At 46.4% G+C, this 19,867-nt stretch overlaps 1 protein-coding gene across 1 annotated transcript; it reads right to left on the minus strand.

Annotated features, from left to right (window-relative positions):
- Positions 1-8,843: 8,843 nt before the first annotated feature.
- On the minus strand, positions 8,844-12,621 carry LOC123159919 (uncharacterized). Its single transcript, XM_044577724.1, has 11 exons — positions 12,362-12,621; positions 12,017-12,134; positions 11,686-11,944; positions 11,358-11,589; positions 11,110-11,260; positions 10,801-10,965; positions 10,605-10,689; positions 10,076-10,506; positions 9,830-9,986; positions 9,277-9,725; positions 8,844-9,191 (listed from the first exon to the last, which is right to left on the minus strand). Exons 2-11 carry the CDS (start codon positions 12,128-12,130, stop codon positions 9,060-9,062), a joined length of 2,175 nt encoding a protein of 724 aa, XP_044433659.1. The 5' UTR covers positions 12,131-12,134; positions 12,362-12,621; the 3' UTR covers positions 8,844-9,059.
- Between the last annotated feature and the right edge of the window lie 7,246 nt (positions 12,622-19,867).

Consider the following 19,867-nt stretch of genomic DNA (forward strand, 5'->3'; position numbering starts at 1 on the left):
TGCCTAGCTTAAGTCACCTAAGGATTATCAGGGGTTCTAGCCACAATCAACAAATAATAGAGGTGAAGCCTATAACTGATTTATGAGACTGATCCAAATCACACAGTGTGAGCGCACACTGTTTTTTCTCTGTTATTCAGAGCAGCGAGTCAGGCAGTTATTTGTGAACGCAGTAATTAGGCAGAGATTTTCCAAAACAACATCATCACAATAAAAGGAAAAATGAATGCAAAAATGACAAAAAGAAAAACTTACCTACATCCTTATATTTATGAGAAGCGGACAAGATGAGTCCTTCTTAACTAACTAACTTTCTAGAGGTTAAAGTAAGTAGCGACAACAAAGGTAAAATGGATCTACACTTGGATCGCTTCTCTATTACATCGGCCATAAAACTATTCCATAAAAATAAATGTTGTGATTACATGACTCCTAGAATGATAGTGGAAACTTGAGCTATGTGAAATATATTTTCTTTTGTATGCTTCTCTTAAAACAGGAATTGAAACAAACAAGACAACATATCACAAATATGCTCACTTTCCCATGATTGAGCACAAAAAACTAACAGCTACTAAATCGTGTAAACAAGAATGACCAATTACAACTGTGAACAATTAAGTATTAGACAATCCGTGTGAAAACTTTGAAGTGAAAGACATAACATAACTAGGATGCAGTAGAAAGTATACCACTTCATATTGTCGCCGAAGACAGCGACGGCGGGAAGTGGGCATATATGCGCTTCCTGGACAAGGAATTCCCAAAAGGCTTCAGACAGACCCTCTCAAGCTGCAACTTCTTGACGTCCACCGAGATATACTCCAAGTCTGGCATCTCCATAGACAAGCCGACAAACCGAGGGGCCTCAGAACATATCAGGAGCACATACCTCTCTGTTGCGGCTTAGATGTTACTATCATGTTCAATCTGGGTTTTGCCTAAAAATTTGATGAACAATTAATCCTTGGGCTTTTTGTAACATTTGTATGCTTGACTAGCATGTTGTTGCCCTCGTACTCCCCTCCACCTGCCACTACACTGCCGCATCTTCCATGGCTGCTGTTCGTTCCCGTCCAAGGCCTTGCCATCGTTCTCCGCCTTGGTTAGCTCGTTGTGCCCGCTGTCGTCTGGCATTGTCAACATAGTCAACAACCAAGAGGAATCAGGAGATGATTGTACGTGGAGAGGCTGACAGTAGGGACCCACCAGGGTCATTGCATTTCGCAAGCAGGTGCCTCGTTATTACAAGCCAAAAAAATACTTCCTCCTAATTGTTTGACAACTAGGTTCCACGCCATTGTCAATGTTGTCAATAAACGAGAAAATTACACAACGAGCGTATAACACCAGGGACCCAGCAGCTCGCCCAGTTGTTTTTCAGTTTCAGAGACAGAGCTCAACTGCGTGTTGTGCGGGGGCTGTGGCCCGTCTAGCCCACGCTTACGCTTTTATTAAGCACATGACGAGCCCAGTTGATATATTTTTTCTTTCTGAAATTGGCTAGCCCAGTTCTTTTTTTTTGGAGAATACCAAAACCGAGGCCTACTTGCTTTTCTCAGCCCTGCTGGGCTGCAAATCTTTCAAGGCGAGGAGGGATAAGAAATGAGCTTCCCTAGAAAACGGGCTATAAGTTGTAAGAAATGGGCTATAAATGTTTAAACCAAAGCCAACGGGCAATTGCATTAAAATATCATTTTTTTCAGGATTTCCCTACTCTCTACTCTTATAAAAACCAAAGCCAACTGGCAATTACATTAAAATATCCTCTTTTCTCCCACAAGATAAACTACTCATACAGATGCATCTTCATGCTCCGTGCAACGAACGGGCCTCTTGCTAGTTAAGATTCTAAATTTCATTCATTTTTTTTGCGGAGAATTGTTTTTGAATTTTATTTTGATATAATTTTTTGAAAACTATTTTTAACGTGACTCGAAATTTCGTGATTAAAAGAGTTCGGACCCCACCGAAATATGCAAAATTTCGTTGAATTTTTTAGCAGTGCCCAGAATATATGGTCTGTAATGATAATAAAAAGAATATGGGCTTCAAATATCCTTAAGAATTAGCAAATGGGCTGTAAATTACTGAAAATAATGGCTAATGGGCTGTATGCTGTTTTCCACATATTTGGAGGCTGACTTCTTGGCCTACTAGGTTGACGATGACGTTGTCCTAATTTTTTTTCACGCGTACGCAAGGCTTTGTCAACTTAGTCAACACACAGTACTGACTGTTGGATGTCCATCCAACGGCCACCATGCTTCTTCAATCTCTGATCTTCTTGCTCCAGCCGCCCAAACCAGCGCCGACGGGACTGCCTGCTCCCTCCTCCCGTGGCTGGCTATGCTGCCGCCAGGCCATCCCTCTAACCACCCACACATCCTATTATTTTCCGGCGACGTTAGCCTCACCCCGCAGCCGACCAGTCAGCGCTCGTTCTCCCCTCAGCGTGGGCATCCGCTGCGGTGGCTTCGCCGGCTCCGGGTGGTTCTCTTCCTGGGCCTCACCCTCGTCCATGGCGTTTCTGCTCTCAGCGCGGCGAGGTCAATATGGTCAACAAACAACAGCCATCGGAAGAGGCTGATAGTAGGGGCCCACACAGGAAAATGCCTCCTTATTACGTGCAAAATAATGATTCCTCCACCTGATAGCTGGGACCCACCAGACGGGTCTCTGTATTTCGCGAAAAAAACGTCCCCCCCACTGTCAGCTCAAACCCACCGGAAATGCCTCTGTATTACGCACAAAAAATGAATACTCCCCCTTGCTAGCTGGGACTCACCTTGGAGGGAGGCTGACTTGTGGGCCTACCAAGTTTACGGGGACGGAGGGCTTTGTCAACTTAGTCAATATGAACAACTCTAGCTCTAGTGACCATATGATGTCCATCCAACGGCCGTAGTGCTTCTTCAACCTCTGGTCTTCGTGCTCCAGCCGCCCAAAGCAGCGCCGGTTGTGCCGCGTGCTCCTGCCTCCCGTGGCCGGCTGTGATGCCGCGGAGGCCTCACCGCCCCCTACTACTCCCACCGCTGGCCAGGTCATCCCTCTACTCACCCACACCCCATGTTATTCTGCGGCGACGGCAGCCTCACCCTCGTACTCCTCTTCGCGTGGGCATCCACTGCTGCATCTTCCCCGGCTCCGCGTCGTCCCCTTCCTAGGCCTCGCCGTCGTCCACCGTCGTGGTGCTCTCGGCGCGGCGTGGTCAATGTGGTCAACGACCGACTTCCATCGGAAGAGTACTATGCGTGGAGAGGCTGACAGCTGGGTCCATGGCGGCCGCAAGGAAGTGCCTCCTTATTACGCGCAAAATAATTATTCCTCCACCTGACAGCAGGGACCCACCGGACGGGCCACCAGTATTTCGCGAAAAAAATGTTTCCCCCCTGACTGCTGGGACCCACCAGCTACATCTTCGCACGCAAGGAAGTGCGTCTGAAAAAAAAAACGATTCGCCCCCCTGACTGCTGGGACGCACCAGCTACATGTTCGCAGGCAAGGAAGTGCCTGACAGTCGGGACCCACCTGGTCGAAGCGTACGTTGCGTTGTCATTCTAGTCGCGAACGTGTACGTACATATGTACTGGTGGATGTAGAGGCGCGCACGTGTCGTAGTAGAGGCGCGCACGTAGCATGTACACATACGTACATCGACCAGGGTGCAAGAAAGAAAATACGGCCACGTACGTACATACGGGCGGGGTCTCGAACGCTTACTCGCGTATATGTACGACGAGGGCTCGTGTACATGGCTGGGTCGGAACGGAGAAACAGCGTCATCGTCGTGTTCATGGGGAAGCAACGGAATGCGTCGTGTTCATGGGGAGGCAATGGAATTCATCGGGAGGCAACGGAACGCGTGGGAGCCAACCGGCTGGGTCGGAACGGAATGTGTGGTCGTGTTCATCGGGAGGGCTTGGACGGAACAAGCAATGGAAACGAGGCCTGGCGTACCGCACAACGGAGGAAACGGCCTTGTGTTCGACGGGCCACATTCTAAACGGGGTCCTGTTGATCGGGAGGGGTCTTGCGTATCGCAAAATGGAGGAAACGAACCTCCTACGGTCGAAACAGGGGTCCCGTTGATGGGAGGGGTGTGGCGTACGGCAAAACGGACAAAACGGACCTCCTACGGTTGAAACAGGGGTCTTGTTGATCGGGAAGGGTGTGGCGTACCGCAAAACGGATGAAACGGACCTCCTACGATCGAAACGGGGGTCCTGTTGATCGGGAGGGGTGTGGCGTACCACAAAACGGGACTCCACGGGATACTGTTCATCTTCACCGTCGACCTCCTCCAGCCTCCACGGGCTACCGTCGACCTCCTCCAGCCTCCACGTGCTCCTGTTCATCCAGCCTCCACCGCGCGCTACTCCATCGGCTACTGTTAAACTACCCTTCCACGGGAACCCCTCCAACATCTACTGTTCATCCAGGCCTCCACACCACGGGGTCCTGTTCAACCACCCTTCCACGGCCACCCCTCCACCGTCTACTGTTCATCCAGCCAGCCACACGACGGGGTCCTGTTCATCCAGAGGCAACGCCACCGCTCACTGTTCATCCAACCCCCCTCCCCCCGGCCCCCCGCAACGCTCACTTTTCATCCAATCGGTCGGCTTCAGTTAGCAGCAGTAACAAAGGAATCGCTCGATCGGGTTCAGTTAACATCCATCGATCGATCGCTCGGGTTCAGTAACGCGTAGCCTCCAGTGCAATCGCTCGGGTTCAGTTAGAGCCCAACGCCTCGCTCGGGTTCAGTTAGAGCCAACTCCTCGCACACACGCGCGTACGTGTACGAGAGAAACACGCATCGCTCGGCCCCCGACCTCCCACCGTAACCGGCAACTCCCTGAAATTCCCCCCCCCCTCGCTTCTACCACGGTTTTTTCCGTCATGGACGGCCCAAATAATGTCATGCAGCTGCGTCTCCGGCCCGCCCAGGACAAAAGGCCCATTTTGTGTCATGATTTTTTGCATAGAAGTAGGAGCCCACCACATCTATGATGATACCGGGTTTTGTCACAATTATCGTCATAGAAGTGTCATATGTATGACAGAAAAAAAAATCGTTCGGCCCAAAATGTCACGGATGTGTCTTTTTTTTGTAGTGCACCCTGTCCACGAGGGTGGGGGCGCGCCCACCCCCCTGGCCGCGCCCCCTGTCTCGGTGGGCCCCTGAGGCTCCACCGACCTCAACTCCAACTCCATATATTCCGTCTCGCGGAGAAAAAAATCAGAGAAAAAACTTCATCACGTTTTACGATACGGAGCCGCCGCCACGCCCTAATCTCTCTCGGGAGGGCTGATCTGGAGTCCGTTCGGGGCTCCGGAGAGGGGGATTCGTCATCGTCGTCATCATCAACCATCCTCCATCACCAATTCCATGATGCTCACCGCCGTGAGTGATCAATTCCATCGTAGGCTTGCTGGACGGTGATGGGTTGGATGAGATTTATCATGTAATCAAGTTAGTTTTGTTAGGGTTTGATCCCTAGTATCCACTATGTTTTGAGATTGATGTTGCTATGACTTTGCTATGCTTAATGCTTGACACTTGGGCCCGAGTGTCATGATTTCAGATCTGAACCTATTATGTTTTCATGAATATATGTGTGTTCTTGATCCTATCTTACAAGTTTATAGTCACCTATTATGTGTTATGACCCGACAACCCCGAAGTGACAATAATCGGGATATTTCTCGGTGATGACCGTAGTTTAAGGAGTTCATGTATTCACTATGTGCTAATGCTTTGTTCCGGTTCTCTATTAAAAGGAGGCATTAATATCCCTTAGTTTCCACTAGGACCCCGCTGCCACGGGATGGTAGGACAAAAGATGTCATGCAAGTTCTTTTTCATAAGCACGTATGATTATATACGGAATACATGCCTACACTACATTGATGAATTGGAGCTAGTTCTGTGTCACCCTATGTTATAGCTATCACATGAGGAATCGCATCCGACATAATTATCCATCACTGATCCAATGCCTACGAGCTTTTCACATCTTGTGTTTCACTTATTTATTTTTTCGTTGCTATTATTACAATCACTACAAAACCCAAAAATATTACTTTTGCTACCGCTACCTTTATTATCATACTAATTTGCTACTAAATACTTTGCTGCAGATACTTAGTTATCCAGGTGTGGTTGAATTGACAACTCAACTGCTAATACTCAAGAATATTCTTTGTATCCCCTTGTGTCGAATCAATAAATTTAGGTTGAATACTTTACCCTCGAAAGTTGTTGCGATCACCTACACTTGTGGGTTATCACGCACCTCCAGCTCTGGTCGAGAACCCCTCAGATCCCGATGATCCGGACAGCCCCATGCTGAAACTATGGGCTGCAGCCTGGAGGACACAGACGCCGGGCTGGCTGAACCGGATGCCATGGCGAAACCCGTGCTCCTTAGCTAAGGTTTGAGTTGGGGATGAGTTGTGTAATATCTGGTATGGTCTTCCTCCAGACTATATCTTGGATGTAATATCGGATGACATTCCGAGCTTTGGTTCTTAAATAAAGCGATGGTAACACCCCTCAAAGAAAAAAACTTTCATGACCGTGCTGGAGATTGTTTATGGGAAGCGACATCTCAGTTCAAACGTTTTTTGTAGGGCAGAAATAAATTCAACCTTGCTTTTCTGGTAGCTCGAAAGCACTGCATAATTTGCAAAATCGGGCAGTTTGATTCAAGGATATTAAAGCAACTTTTATTCAGCGTTTAAAGTACTAGTTATAGCTTTTTTTAGGGGTGCTAGTAATAGCTTTTTTTTAGGGATAGCGCACGCACACACACTACACAATCGCTTGCATAGTGAACCAGCCCATGTGGCGTCTTATTTTTGCCGGTATTGGGAAATTTTTAAAATGCTCCCTGGTTTTTGTACAATGGATTTTGTTCTGTTTTCCTTTTTATTCTTCTCTTAATTCATGCACTTTCCTGACATACATGAACTTTTTTTCAAACCCTATTCTTTTTTTCAAATTGATGAACTTTTTAAAATCAGCAAGCCTTTTCAAATCCATGAGTTTTCTAAAAATCCTTGAAGCTTTTTTCAAACCCATGAATTTCTTTTCAAATCCATGACCATTTTTGAAATTCATGGATCTTTTTTCGAACTCATTTTTTTTCATATTCATGATTTTTTTAAATCCATGAACGTTTTTAAAATTCATGAAGTTTTCTCAAATTTGCGAAACCATTATTTTTTTCAATGGCATGAACTTTTTTCAAATACATGAACTTGTAAAAATTCTTGAACTTTTCTTAAATTCAAGAAACTGTGAACTTTTTTTTTGAATGGCATGAACTTTTCTAAAATACATTAATAACTTTCCGTGCACACAAATTCTTTTCAAATCCATGATTTTTTTTCTCTGAAAATCAGCATTCAACTGCCAAACGATCAAAGGTCAGTATGAACGGTCAATTAATTAGAGGTTAACCTGGAGCGGGTGAACTCATTAGCAAACAAAGCCGTCCTAACAGGTGAGTTGGTTCGCCTTTGTTGGGTCATCCTAGGCGTGCAAGGCGCATGAGCGTTGGTTCCCCAAACGAGGCCTAAGGCGCTTACAACGAGGCCTACCCGGCGGCATGCAATTTATTTGGGCGGCCCACTCGCTCCCTCCTCTCACAGGATTTGGAAGGTTCTAACACATTCCCTCAGCATTTTCTATATTTCTACTCTTTCTTTTGAATTTGTTTTGTTTTGTTCTTTATTTACTTTTTTTTTCTTTCCTTCTCTTTTCCCATTTAAGAAACCATGAACATTTTTTCAACTTTGCAATTTTTAATCATGCTCACTTTCAAAATCTGCATATATTACTAAATTTTTGAAAACATTTGTCTAAACCTTTTGAATTTACAATTATATTTTGAATGTGGAACATATTTTCAAATTCATGATTTTCTCTAAAATTGTCAAAAACAATTGAATTCATGAATTTCATTTGATATCGACGTTATTTTTCTAATTCATTAACATTTTTTCATAGTTATCTTCATTTTTTCCCGCTCTAAGTGCTTGCGGTATTTTCGCCCATGAAGGGGGGTCACAGTCCGGAGCTATGTATTGGGTGTTTAAACCCCACACCACACTTTCAGACATGTATAGGACCTAATGCAAGTTTTGGTGGCAGCGCTACCCTCCGAAGACCCCCGAGCGGCATAACCCTGCCAGTTTGACTGGGAAGTCTATTGTAGCAAAGTATCAAAATTATAACTAACTATTTCATACTAAACATATTAGTTTGAAATCCTTGAAACTTCAAATAGATATTATATTTGCCTTATTTCATCAAGGAACGAAAATATACAAACAAGTCAAAACAAGAGGGTGTTTTCTGCAAAATTTTAAGTCCATATGATTTTAGTTTGTTCAAATTTGAAAACATAGTATACCAACAAAGTCCCTTTCAAGATTCTGATCCAAAACCATATAAAGTTTGTCAAAATCAAGGCAAGTATGAATTACTTATGATTTTTACAAAGTACAAGGACCTATATGCAAAAGTATATGAGGTTTCATTTTTAACATATTAAAAACAAAAACAAAGTGGATATTCATAATCTATGAAAAATTCTACCCCAAATTGATATATAATTTGTATATGTTCAAGTCTAGATAAGTCATATTTAAATTTATCAAATTCAAACTTAAAAAGACAGAAAATGATTTAAATAGAAAAAGAAAAAGAAAAAAGGAATGCCGACGGCCGCCATTGTCGTAGGTCAAGATTTTCCCACGGCTTTTCGTTGGCCATCGGCATATCCGGAGATATGAAGACGGCCCCGACAAAAAGCCGCGGCATAGTACCTTATTCCAGTAGGGATTCCCTTTACGTTTACAACATAATATAATCCCGACTATGTTTACGTTAACAGTGCCTAACGAAAGATACAAGTGTGCATCCATGCAATTGGTAGGACTCACTTATTAGAGTCTATATGTCAATTGGCATAGGAAATTAACAAAGGCATTGAAAACGGAGTGCGTAAGTGAAATAACTAAGCAAATGGACCATACTATTGATAATTTCAGTCCACAATGGTGCGGCTAAGGAGGCCATCCAGCAGTGTTGAGAAGGGCTCTGATAGAAGCGGTTTCTCTGGAACTGGAATGGAGTTGAACGTCCCACCAGGAGAATTTGCCGAAATGGCTTGGAGACCCTAGCATATTCACGAGACATAGACATATGTTGAGTTAACTGATAAACAATAATTCTGATTAGAGTAGCTCTTACTTGATACATACATGGTTATATGTGTCCCCGCCGAGAGTAAACGTGTGGACAGGCACTTCGGAAACGTAGTTGTCGGTTCCATCAAAGAAGTCTCCCTTATTTATCAATCCATCGGAAAACAAGAAGATGATACCATTGTGGTGCCCACGGTTTTTGATCATATTATGCGCCTCGGCGAGGCCCGATGCCATGTTTTTCGTGCAGGTTCTCGTGCGCTCATTGAACACTGTGTAGGGAGCATCCTTTTTCTCCTTCGAGTAAACTAATTTCATGTCCAACGTGTATGTGTATGTCTTAGGGGTTGACATGACGTATATATAACCAAGGCAACTGTCAACAAAACGGGTGAGCTTCTCTTGCAACAACCAAAAGACCCCATGAGCCACCGTGTACCGTGTTTGGGCTGTTGAATTAGTGCGATCAAAGGCAAACACAATCACCACGTCTAGTGGACCCCTTCCTGGAAATTAGTATGGACAATTGGTCATTCACACATCTTACTATGGTTGATCTTGATGTTCAGTCGTGAAATTGAATCAGAATGGATGCCCGTATCTAATATACCTGAAAAGGTACTAGGAGGCTTCCCATCATCCTTCGAGGCGTCGCCAAGGAGTTTATCCAATAGCCTCGAGAAGGCTGTTGACACATTTGGCCTTTCTGGAATTGAGGTGCTGTGAAACTTCCCGCCCGGAGAATTTGCTGCGATGGAGTGGAGGATCTAGCATATGTACATTGCACTGGAATAAATTAAACTTATTCATAAGCTCATCATAGTTTAGACCATATCAACTTTGATTCAACACATACATGGTTATATGCGTTCCCGCCAAGAGTAAATGTGTGGACAGGTACTTGGGAGATGAAGTTCTCGTTCCCATGAAAGAAGTATTCATTGTTTACCAATCCATCAGAGAAGAACAATATGATGCTGTTGTGGTGCCCGCGGTTGCTGATTATGTTATGCGCCTCTTCGAGGCCTGATGCCATGGTTTTCCTTTTGGTGCTCCTGCGGTCGTAGTCTGTGTAGCCACTTGCCTTTGTGTCGGCTGATTCAACTAACTTCATGCCTGATATGCACTCGTTAGGGGTCAACATGACGTAACCAAGACAGCTGTCAACGAAGTGGGTGAGCTTCTCTTGCACCAACCAAAAAACCCAATCGTTCATCGTGTACCAGGCTGGGGTATGCAGATAGCAGTCAAAGGCATACACAATCACCACGTCCAATGGCCCCCTTCCTGCAAACCGATATGGCCAATCCATTCAAACATACCCAAAAAAAAATTGTAGCATGCATGTTCTTGACGATCAGAGTTTATTGGATGTCCGTGTATACCTGAAGTGGAACTAGAAAGCTTGTCTGGAACATGGAGGGAGCCGAGCTTCCCGCGTGACGAACTGATTGTTAAGGCACGGGGACCCTGACATATACACAAGAATATACAAGACGTAGGCAAAAATTAATTAAGAAGTGGTCAAAGATTTGGACTAGGTCAAGCAAATGCTGTTTCTAGATATTGTCATCAATCGACCTCGGCCAAAATCGGAGTTTCCGTAGCATTCAAGTCCGCAACAATCTCCTTAATCGTGGGCCTATTCCTTCTGTCATGACGGATACATCGTATTGCAATCTTGGTGCATTCCTCTACTTGATCTAAATGTGCTGTACCATCTCTCTGTCCCCAATATGTACGTACCTGTAAAATCAATAGGCAAAAGGTTTATCAGCGACGCCATCAGATGGATAATTATCGGTCTATATGATGGTCATAACATTGGATATCTGTAAGCATTAAATAAAACATGCATGCTGGTGACATAGACATATAATTTGTTCGTACATTTTCAACAAATCTTGTGGCCTCCAGCTCGTGATAAAGTTCAAAACCAACCGATCCCCTAATTACATCTATGATTGTAACACCTAAACCGTAGGTATCAGTCTTCTCTGATATCTCACTCCCACGTCTTAATTCAGGTGGCATGTACTTCCTGCATGATACCAAAAAATATTAATGCATGTCACCATCTGTTTAGTTACATGAGAATGAAAATCATCCAAAAATTAATGAAGCATCCGACTACTCACGTTGTTCCTGAAACTAACTTAACTCTGGTATTGCTGCGGCTTGAAGTGTAAATCCTTGACAATCCGAAATCTGCAATCTTCGGTTCCATATAATCGTCAAGTAATATATTGCCAGGCTTTAGATCCAGGTGGAGGATCCGATGTTCCAACCCATTGTGAAGATACCATAAGCCTTCACAAGTCCCCTTTATTATTTGATAATGTGTGCGCCAGTCATCTCCCAGAGAATTTTCTGCAAAGATGAATATTAATTACTCAAACATGAAACTACAGAATCTATCTTTTTTTATGTAAACACAGAAAAGAAGAGGACTGAACTGAAGTTTACCAGAGAGATGCTTGTCGAGGCTTCCACGCCGCATATATTCAAAGCATAGCACTTTGTATATGTGTTTACCAAAAACAGGAGGGCCAACCTTTTGCTCAACGTATTTCTTGATTTCTTCATTGCAATACCCGACCAGCCGTACAATGTTTCGATGTTTGACTTCCATGTGGTTATAGAGTTCCTTCATAAATTGTTGGTCGTCAATTCCTTTGGTCGGATCAAGCAACTTCACTGCTATCTCTTCCCCGTTGTAGTCTGCCTGCTTGAAAAAACTAATTACCAACATGGTGTTGATGATGATAAAACAGAAGACCAAGCCGATCATTAATACCTTGTAAACGTCTCCATAGCCACCACATCCAATTTTCTTGGCGTCTGAAAAATCGTTGGTAATTCTTCTCAAGTCCGATGATTCAATCCGGAGTTCCTCTATCTGCATAGCCATGCTTCTACGATCGTGCATACAAACAACAGCAAAAATTGTTATACTGCGAATATATGTGTGCAGTTGTAAACTATCTAATGAGAAGCAGAAACATGCGAATATAGTATTCTAGTCTAGTAGAATATTCGCTGTGGATTCGTGGTTGGTTCGGCCAGGTCCGTGGAGTCCGGTGCGAGGTACTCCTTGAGCAAGCGGCATGGCGTACAAGGGAGAAAGGGTTAAAGTACGCACCGGTGATGTTGGCGGCGGAGCTGATGACCACAGGCGTAGGAGCACACGGTGGTGGTGCAGCTCAAGGTTCAAGGTTCAATTTCTGCCTCTGAGGTTCGTTGGCATGCAGCTGATAAAGAAGAATGGACAGTAGTTCCTGGTAAGGAAATGATCCGTTCTGCCGGTTGATCCTATCTTTCCGACCGACCCTTCCGTTGCCAACCACTCGTTCGCCCGTGGACAGCATGTTATATCTCTCTCTCTCACCCGTAGAATCAAAGCTATTCCCACTGTATCAGGCCGCCAACGGCCGCGGATAGTCTTTATCAAAGGAAAAAAACGTGCATATGTTCACACTGCTTGCTGCCGACATCCGTGCGGAGTCTTCTCCAAAGTAATTAAAAAAAACACATGTCTGGCCACTGCTTGCTGTCAACACCTGCGCACGGTTCGCTGAAAAAGAAAATAACACACTTGTTCCCACTGCTTCAGACTGCAAACACCCACGCACACGGTCTTCGCCAAAGGAAAAACACACACACATGTTGCCACTGCTTCAGAGTGCCGACAAACGCGCACGATCTTCATCAGAGAAAAAACAAAAACACTTGTTCCCACTGCTTCAGACTGCCAACTTGATAGCCAAAACACATCAACTTGATAGCCTAATTAGGATCTGCCTAATCGCTATCAAGGGAAACCGTGATCGTTAGGGGGGGGGGTCTCGCCCCCCCTCGTCCCCCCTTGGATTCGTCCCTATGGAGTACCATTTTCCCTTTCTCAACATCACCGTTGGGGTACTGCTGGATGCACAATAGCGAACTGATATATCCATGCAAGAACCGGCGAGAGGACTCAATTGGAGGTGGCCATTTTTCATGTTTGATCTCGTCCCGTACGTACCAAATCCTCCACATGATCATCAGTACGGCCATATGCATCGTCTCGTCCAGAGACTCGAGGAGAGTGAAGAGCCATTCTGGCCCTGAGTTGCAGATGGCTTCAACCCTCGGGATGTGCCAATCGAGCCCCATGGCATGCCATAGTTCCTTCACAAGGGGCACCTACACATCGCATGGAACCCGTCCTCTCGTTCCACAACACAAATGGGACATATGCGAGACGGTGATGTGTTTTGGCTATCAAGTGATGTGTTTTGGCTATCAAGTGATGTTCCACAACCCGTCCTCTCGTTCCACAACACAACGGTGATGTGTTTTGGCTATCAAGTACGTTCAGATTCTTCGCCAAAGGAAAAACACAAATACACACAACGGGAGCACAGTGCGCCACTTGATGTGTTGGCTAGCAAGTAGCAAACTGGACCTTGTCGCTTCTCCCGTATGCTAGAGCACCAGCTGCCTCTTCCACCCTTTCTCCTTTGCCCTCCATCCTCAGTCCTCCACCATAACGATGGTTGACCTCGTGGTGGAGATCTAGCTCGCACGTCTTATTTTTTTCTTTTTTCTTTTTTCTTTTTTTGCAGGGAAAAGGAGGTTCTCATTACTCAAGGAGGCTTCTCAACCATTGTCAAGTTTACAACGAAATCTAATCCCGAGTGCAACCATACGGCAATACAGGGGGTGGTATGGCCGGCAAGTTCATGGCTAATCTTATTCTGCGAACGACAACAAAGAGCAAATAAAATCTCCCTATCCTCAGATGAGGCCAGCTGCTTGATCTTCGTGACCAAAATGCGGATGCATTGAGCGACACTCTGATTTCGTTGTGAACAGCGATACCGCCTCTGCGCCATCGAGCTCGGCCATGATGGGCATCTCCGTCCGACGGAGGGCCAGCTCCAGCCCCTCCCTACACGCCACTAGCTCGGCGCCCAACGCATTATCGCATGTACGAATTTCACGACAAGCACTGAAAATAATTTCTCCATGAGTATCCCGAAGGATCATCCCACCTCCTGCCATACCTGTGGCCAGGATGAAGCTCCCGTCCGTATTTAGCTTCGTCCAGCCCGGGCCAGGGGCAACCCAGCTCAGCTCCTTGCTGGTCATAACGGTGGCTTTATAGGCTAGCTGGTTGGTATGACGGAGCCAGGAATTTTGTATAGGGGGGGTGAGTTCCACACTTACGCTCGCTTACGGACTAATGAGCACTTGTCAAGTGGAAAAACAGTTTAAAGTATGCAAAAAGCATAGGCCTAAAATCAGGCTTTCACTGATGTAAACACTAAAAAATACTACAAAATTATTGTTTTTCTACAAAAAAATAGTTTTCGAATTTGCTATATAGAAAATTTTAGTGCATGGTACTAGAACGAGTTGGTTCCGAATCTAGTTTTCGAGTCAATCAATCATTCATACAAACAACAAAAAACTGAGATTTGAAACTGAGGCTAACTGTCAGAGTGGACTTACCATATAGGCATATTATTGGATGTGTGGTATGTTGTCAGATCCGTGGTTTCTCTTGGTGGATGGTGCTTTCCCTAATCCTCTTTATGCTGGCAGATGATGATATGATCGATTGTAGATTGAAGCTTTAATGGTTGGATGCAAATGCCCATAGACAACTTTTTCTCATTGTTCTCTTCCTCTTCTTATCTACAGAAATAGAATTAGACAATCAAGCATTTCCTAATTAACTTCTAATGTTTGTAGATTTTTTAATGGCACAGCAGCGCAGATTTTAACAAAATAAAAATCAAGAGACAAGCAAGGAGTTAGGGTTAACCAGCACCTATGCAGCCATGCTAGACCTTAATCAGTCCCCTTCTGATCTTTTGCTTGATGCCTGGAGAAAATTCATCTTGGCGGCGGTAGGCGGAGACTCTAGCGGACGATGGGTAGGAAGGTCGCACGAAGCCATGATCTGCGGTCAAATATGTCCATCGAACTGCCAGGAAACAAAGGGGCTGCGTGTGCTTCTGCTGCCTGCTGGGCTTCGCGTTTGATATTGGGCTTTTTTCCTTCGCTAGTAGTCTGTAACTATTGTACATGGGCTGGGGCCTGGGGAGGAGTCCTGAGGAGCTTCACGATGCCGTCACACAGGGGGGGCGAATTGAGTCAAAATTGGTGCCTAATTAGGATCTGCCTAATCGCTATCAAGGGAAACCGTGATCGTTAGGGGGGGGGGGGGTCTCGCCTCCCCTCGTCCCCCCTTGGATTCGTCCCTATGGAGTACCATTTTCCCTTTCTCAACATCACCGTTGGGGTACTGCTGGATGCACAATAGCGAACTGATATATCCATGCAAGAACCGGCGAGAGGACTCAATTGGAGGTGGCCATTTTTCATGTTTGATCTCGTCCCGTACGTACCAAATCCTCCACATGATCATCAGTACGGCCATATGCATCGTCTCGTCCAGAGACTCGAGGAGAGTGAAGAGCCATTCTGGCCCTGAGTTGCAGATGGCTTCAACCCTCGGGATGTGCCAATCGAGCCCCATGGCATGCCATAGTTCCTTCACAAGGGGCACCTACACATCGCATGGAACCCGTCCTCTCGTTCCACAACACAAATGGGACATATGCGAGAAAGCTCTAGATGACAAGAGAATTTGTTTGGCGAAGGAGCAAGTGAGTTGGTCACAATCCGCCAAGCAAGCATGCGTACCTTCGGGGGAGCATGGCACCCCCACATAGTCTTCCAGATGGCGTGACGACCATCTGATGCCCTGGCCGTGGCGGTGGCTGATGGACGCTCGCGCTGGTCCATGGCAAACTGATAGGCAGAATGAACGGTGAAGATACCGTTCTTCTCTGGCGCCCGGGTGAGGACGTCGTCGGTGCTGCAGGGCATGGTGCGAATGCTGGAGATAGCATCGACTTTCGCTGGGAGAAAGTAGCGACGGAGGAGGTCCATACGCCAGGACCCATTCACATCGAGGGGTTCAACCACTCTCCTCAACCGACATGTACCCTGCTGTGATAGGTTGGCACGAGGGTTCCCTCGGCATCCAGCGATCACGCCAAATGCCAATGTTTTGACCATAACCAACACGCCATATGATGCCCTTCTTCAGAAGCTCGAGGCCATACTGTATAGCCTGCCGGGTCGAGGAGGCATTCCCCGAAAATATCGTATCCTTGAGGTGTCCATCTGGATAGTACCGAGCCTTTATTACCTATGCACATAGACTGTTAGGCTTAATTAATAGGCGCCATGCATGTCTAGCAAGGAGAGCCTGGTTCAAGATTTGGAAATCTTTGAACCCCAAACCTCCCTTTGTTTTGTGGGCTAGAATTTCTGGCCATGCCAACCGGTGTGTTTTCCTGTTGCCTTCCGCCGAGCCCCACCAGAAGTTCCGAACCATTCTGTTGAGATCATCGAAAATAGACATGGGTAGCTTGGAGACCCCCATAATATAAGTTGGAATGGCTTGAGCAATAGCTTTAATCATGGTTCCTTCCCTGCTAGCCAAAGAGTATCCCCCCAAGCGACCATCCGCTTCAGCAAACGAGACAGTAAATTCTGAAATTTCCCTCGTGACATACGACCTTCAGGCGTTGGGAGCCAAGGTATTTTTCCTCAAAAGTTACCGTAGCAATATTGAGGATAGCCCGTACCTTCTCCTGTTCATCCAACGCACAAGAGGACCCAAACAGCGCACTACACTTTGCTGGGTTGATGCTTTGCCATGTAGCTCTCTCATATGTGATTAGCACATCATGAATTTTTTTTAGCCTGCTTCTCTTCTGCCTTAAAGAATAATAAAGTGTCATTTGCAAAGAGCAGGTGAGACACCCCAGGGGCTCGGCGACATATTTTCAGCGGGGAGTACTCACCTTTTTCCTCTCCATCTTTCAACAAAGCAGACATTCCATCGGCCACAAATAAGAATAAAAACTGGGAGAGCAGATCACTTTACCGTAGCCCACACGACAGTGTAATCGAATCCAAGGGGGTTCCATTGAATTTTACAGTGTATCTCACCAAGGTGATAATGAGTTATCAAGCATTAGAATCTTTGGGTCATAACTATGAAGAAAAACAGATAACCGGATGCAACAGAAAATTTACCACTTTCATATTCTTGGTGAAGACAACAACGATGGTGGAAAGTTGGTATATAGGTGTGTCCTTGACGTGCCAGCCGAGATAGGTTTACCCCAAACTCTCTCAAGTTGCAATGTCTGGACATCAAGTGAGAAATTTTCCATATCTAGACGGTCCAACGGAAATGAAATAAACAGCCATGCTTCTTTCCTCTCGAGGAGCAAATAACTCCCCTGTTGCAGCTCCAATACAATGTTGGTAGCCATAATCTAGTGAGATTGTCTTCTCTGCCTGCCAGTGGCTAAGATTCTCACCCTGATTAACGATATAACATAGGACATCCACAAATTCATCAGGAATACCAAACATCCCAAGCCTGTCTCCCCCTGCCCCAAGATAGCTATATCTGCCATGTTCCATGCTCTGAGTGGCAGGTCAGCGATCGAGAACTCCATCCTCAGAGTATCAGAAACGATCAACTTCTTCCACCTTTCATTTGTTGTCCATAGTCCACTTCCAGTAGACGCAGCCACAAGCATAAGAGGGCCCGAGAAACCAAGGGTGCTGTGGTGTAATCATGGTCAACTGGCCCTTCCCAATGAGCAAATCCCTCAAGCCCTGGGATGCTGCAGCTCGCATTATCCAGTGCTCAAAGAGAAGACGAAGCTCTATACCATGATGCTGGAACGCACGAACCAGATCACTCTGAACACCATCTCTTCCGCTGCTACTGCCTCCTCGCTAGGGGGATGAGGCTGGGTTCGCAGAAGTGCCCACAAAATATGGGGCTGGGTAGGGGTCGCGGGCGATGTCCCGGACAATCCAATTGCAGTAGGAGGGGAGGAAGGAGAAGGACAGGTTGGCCGTGCAGGCGGCTGGCGCGGTGGCGTGGGGCGGGAGGGCGGGGTGGAATCCTTCGCGGCCGAGGAACCCGAGAAGTGACGGGGCGTGGAGGCGGCGGAAGCAGCCGTCAGTGATGATTCGTCGGAAGGTGACGCATGTTGCGCATGCACGGGCGAGGTCTTGTTGGGTGGGTAGCCGGAGGAAGATCTCCGCCAAGAGGTGGTCTCGGATCTCAGTCAGCGGCGAGTCTCCTTTCTTATTGGTGGCCATTGGCGTGGACACCGGCGGCCGAGGAAAGAACTGCCGTCAGAGCAGCCAACCTCCAGGAACCCTCGGGGAGACGAGATGGGGTGTGTGAGCGATTTTGCGTGCTGCTAAAGTGGGCCTTGCTGGGTCCACATTTGGGACAAGGCCCTTTATGGTTCTCAGAGCATGCCACGTTGCTATTCTTTGACGTGCGTAGCTCTTGGCGTACGTAGTGTTTGCCGGGTGTAGACTCTTCGCCGGGAGCCTCTCACGGCAACATGGGCTAGTTGCCCTGATCCCACTTTTGCCGAGTGCAGCTCTCGGCATACGTAAGGTTGCCGAGTGCCCGAATTTGGCTCTCGGCAAAGAGTCTTGCACCCGGCGTACAAGCAAATTCCAGTAGTGTGGGCTGATCAAACGCATCGGGACGGGTCGGAGACGAATGCATGGAATGACAATTGGTTGCCCAGAAACTTCAGGCTACGCCCCACATGTGTTTTGAAAGATGATACCCCATTGCTGGTTGCCGACTTCATTCAGGCCGAAATCAAGACATGGAATACAGAGAAGCTAGAAGAGTACAATGTTGCCGATCGATGTTGAGGTAATCAGGAAAATTCCGCTTAGTTTTGATGCACATGAGGACTTCTGGGCATGTCAATATGAGCAATCTGGGTGTTTCTCAGTTCGGTCTGCTTATAGGATGTTGATGGAAACTAAAGTCCAACGTGAGATGTGGCTGGAGGGTGCTCCGAAACGTCAAATATTGAAGAAGAAGAGAACAATTGGCCGCAGTTATGGAAGGTTAAAGTGCCAGCAAAACTACGTGTTTTTGCCTGGCGTTTGGCAAGGGCATCTTTGGCCACCAGAGAAGAGAGGAAGAGATGAAAGATGTCAGAATCTGCAGCGTGCCCAATATGCAACAAATGCGTCTGATTCATGGAGGCATGCTCTGCTCGACTGTGATATGGCAAATAGCATCTGGTCGCTTCACGAAGATGATGTCGCTCTTCCGTTATTCGGCGAGGAAACTCCGAACGCAAAGCTTTGGTTGTTCAGTTTAAGCAGAACTCTTGACAATGGCAGGTTTGTGGAGATCCTGGTCACCCTTTGGGCGATCTGGTGGGCATGTCGACGAGCCATCCACGAGGAGGAATTCCAGGGTCCGTTAACAACACATCTATTTATCTGAAGATACCTGGACGAGATTGAGTTGTGCAGGAACCTGACGACTATCGAAGCTGCTCCTACAACTAGACAACAGCGACCTAGGTGGATTCAGCCGGATCAGGGCAATGTTAAAATAAATGCAGATGGTGCCGTTGCAAAGAACCTGAACCGGGCCGCGGTCATTGCTGCATGCAGGGATGAGAACGGTGTTTTCCTGGGTGCGTCGGCAGTGATTTTTGATGGGGTGGTTGATCCTCCTACTCTCGAAGCACATGCATGTAGAGAAACCATTGCCTTGGCGGACGACTTG

This window comes from Triticum aestivum, chromosome 7B, assembly GCF_018294505.1.
Source record: "Triticum aestivum cultivar Chinese Spring chromosome 7B, IWGSC CS RefSeq v2.1, whole genome shotgun sequence".
Classification (NCBI taxonomy): Eukaryota; Viridiplantae; Streptophyta; class Magnoliopsida; order Poales; family Poaceae; genus Triticum; species Triticum aestivum.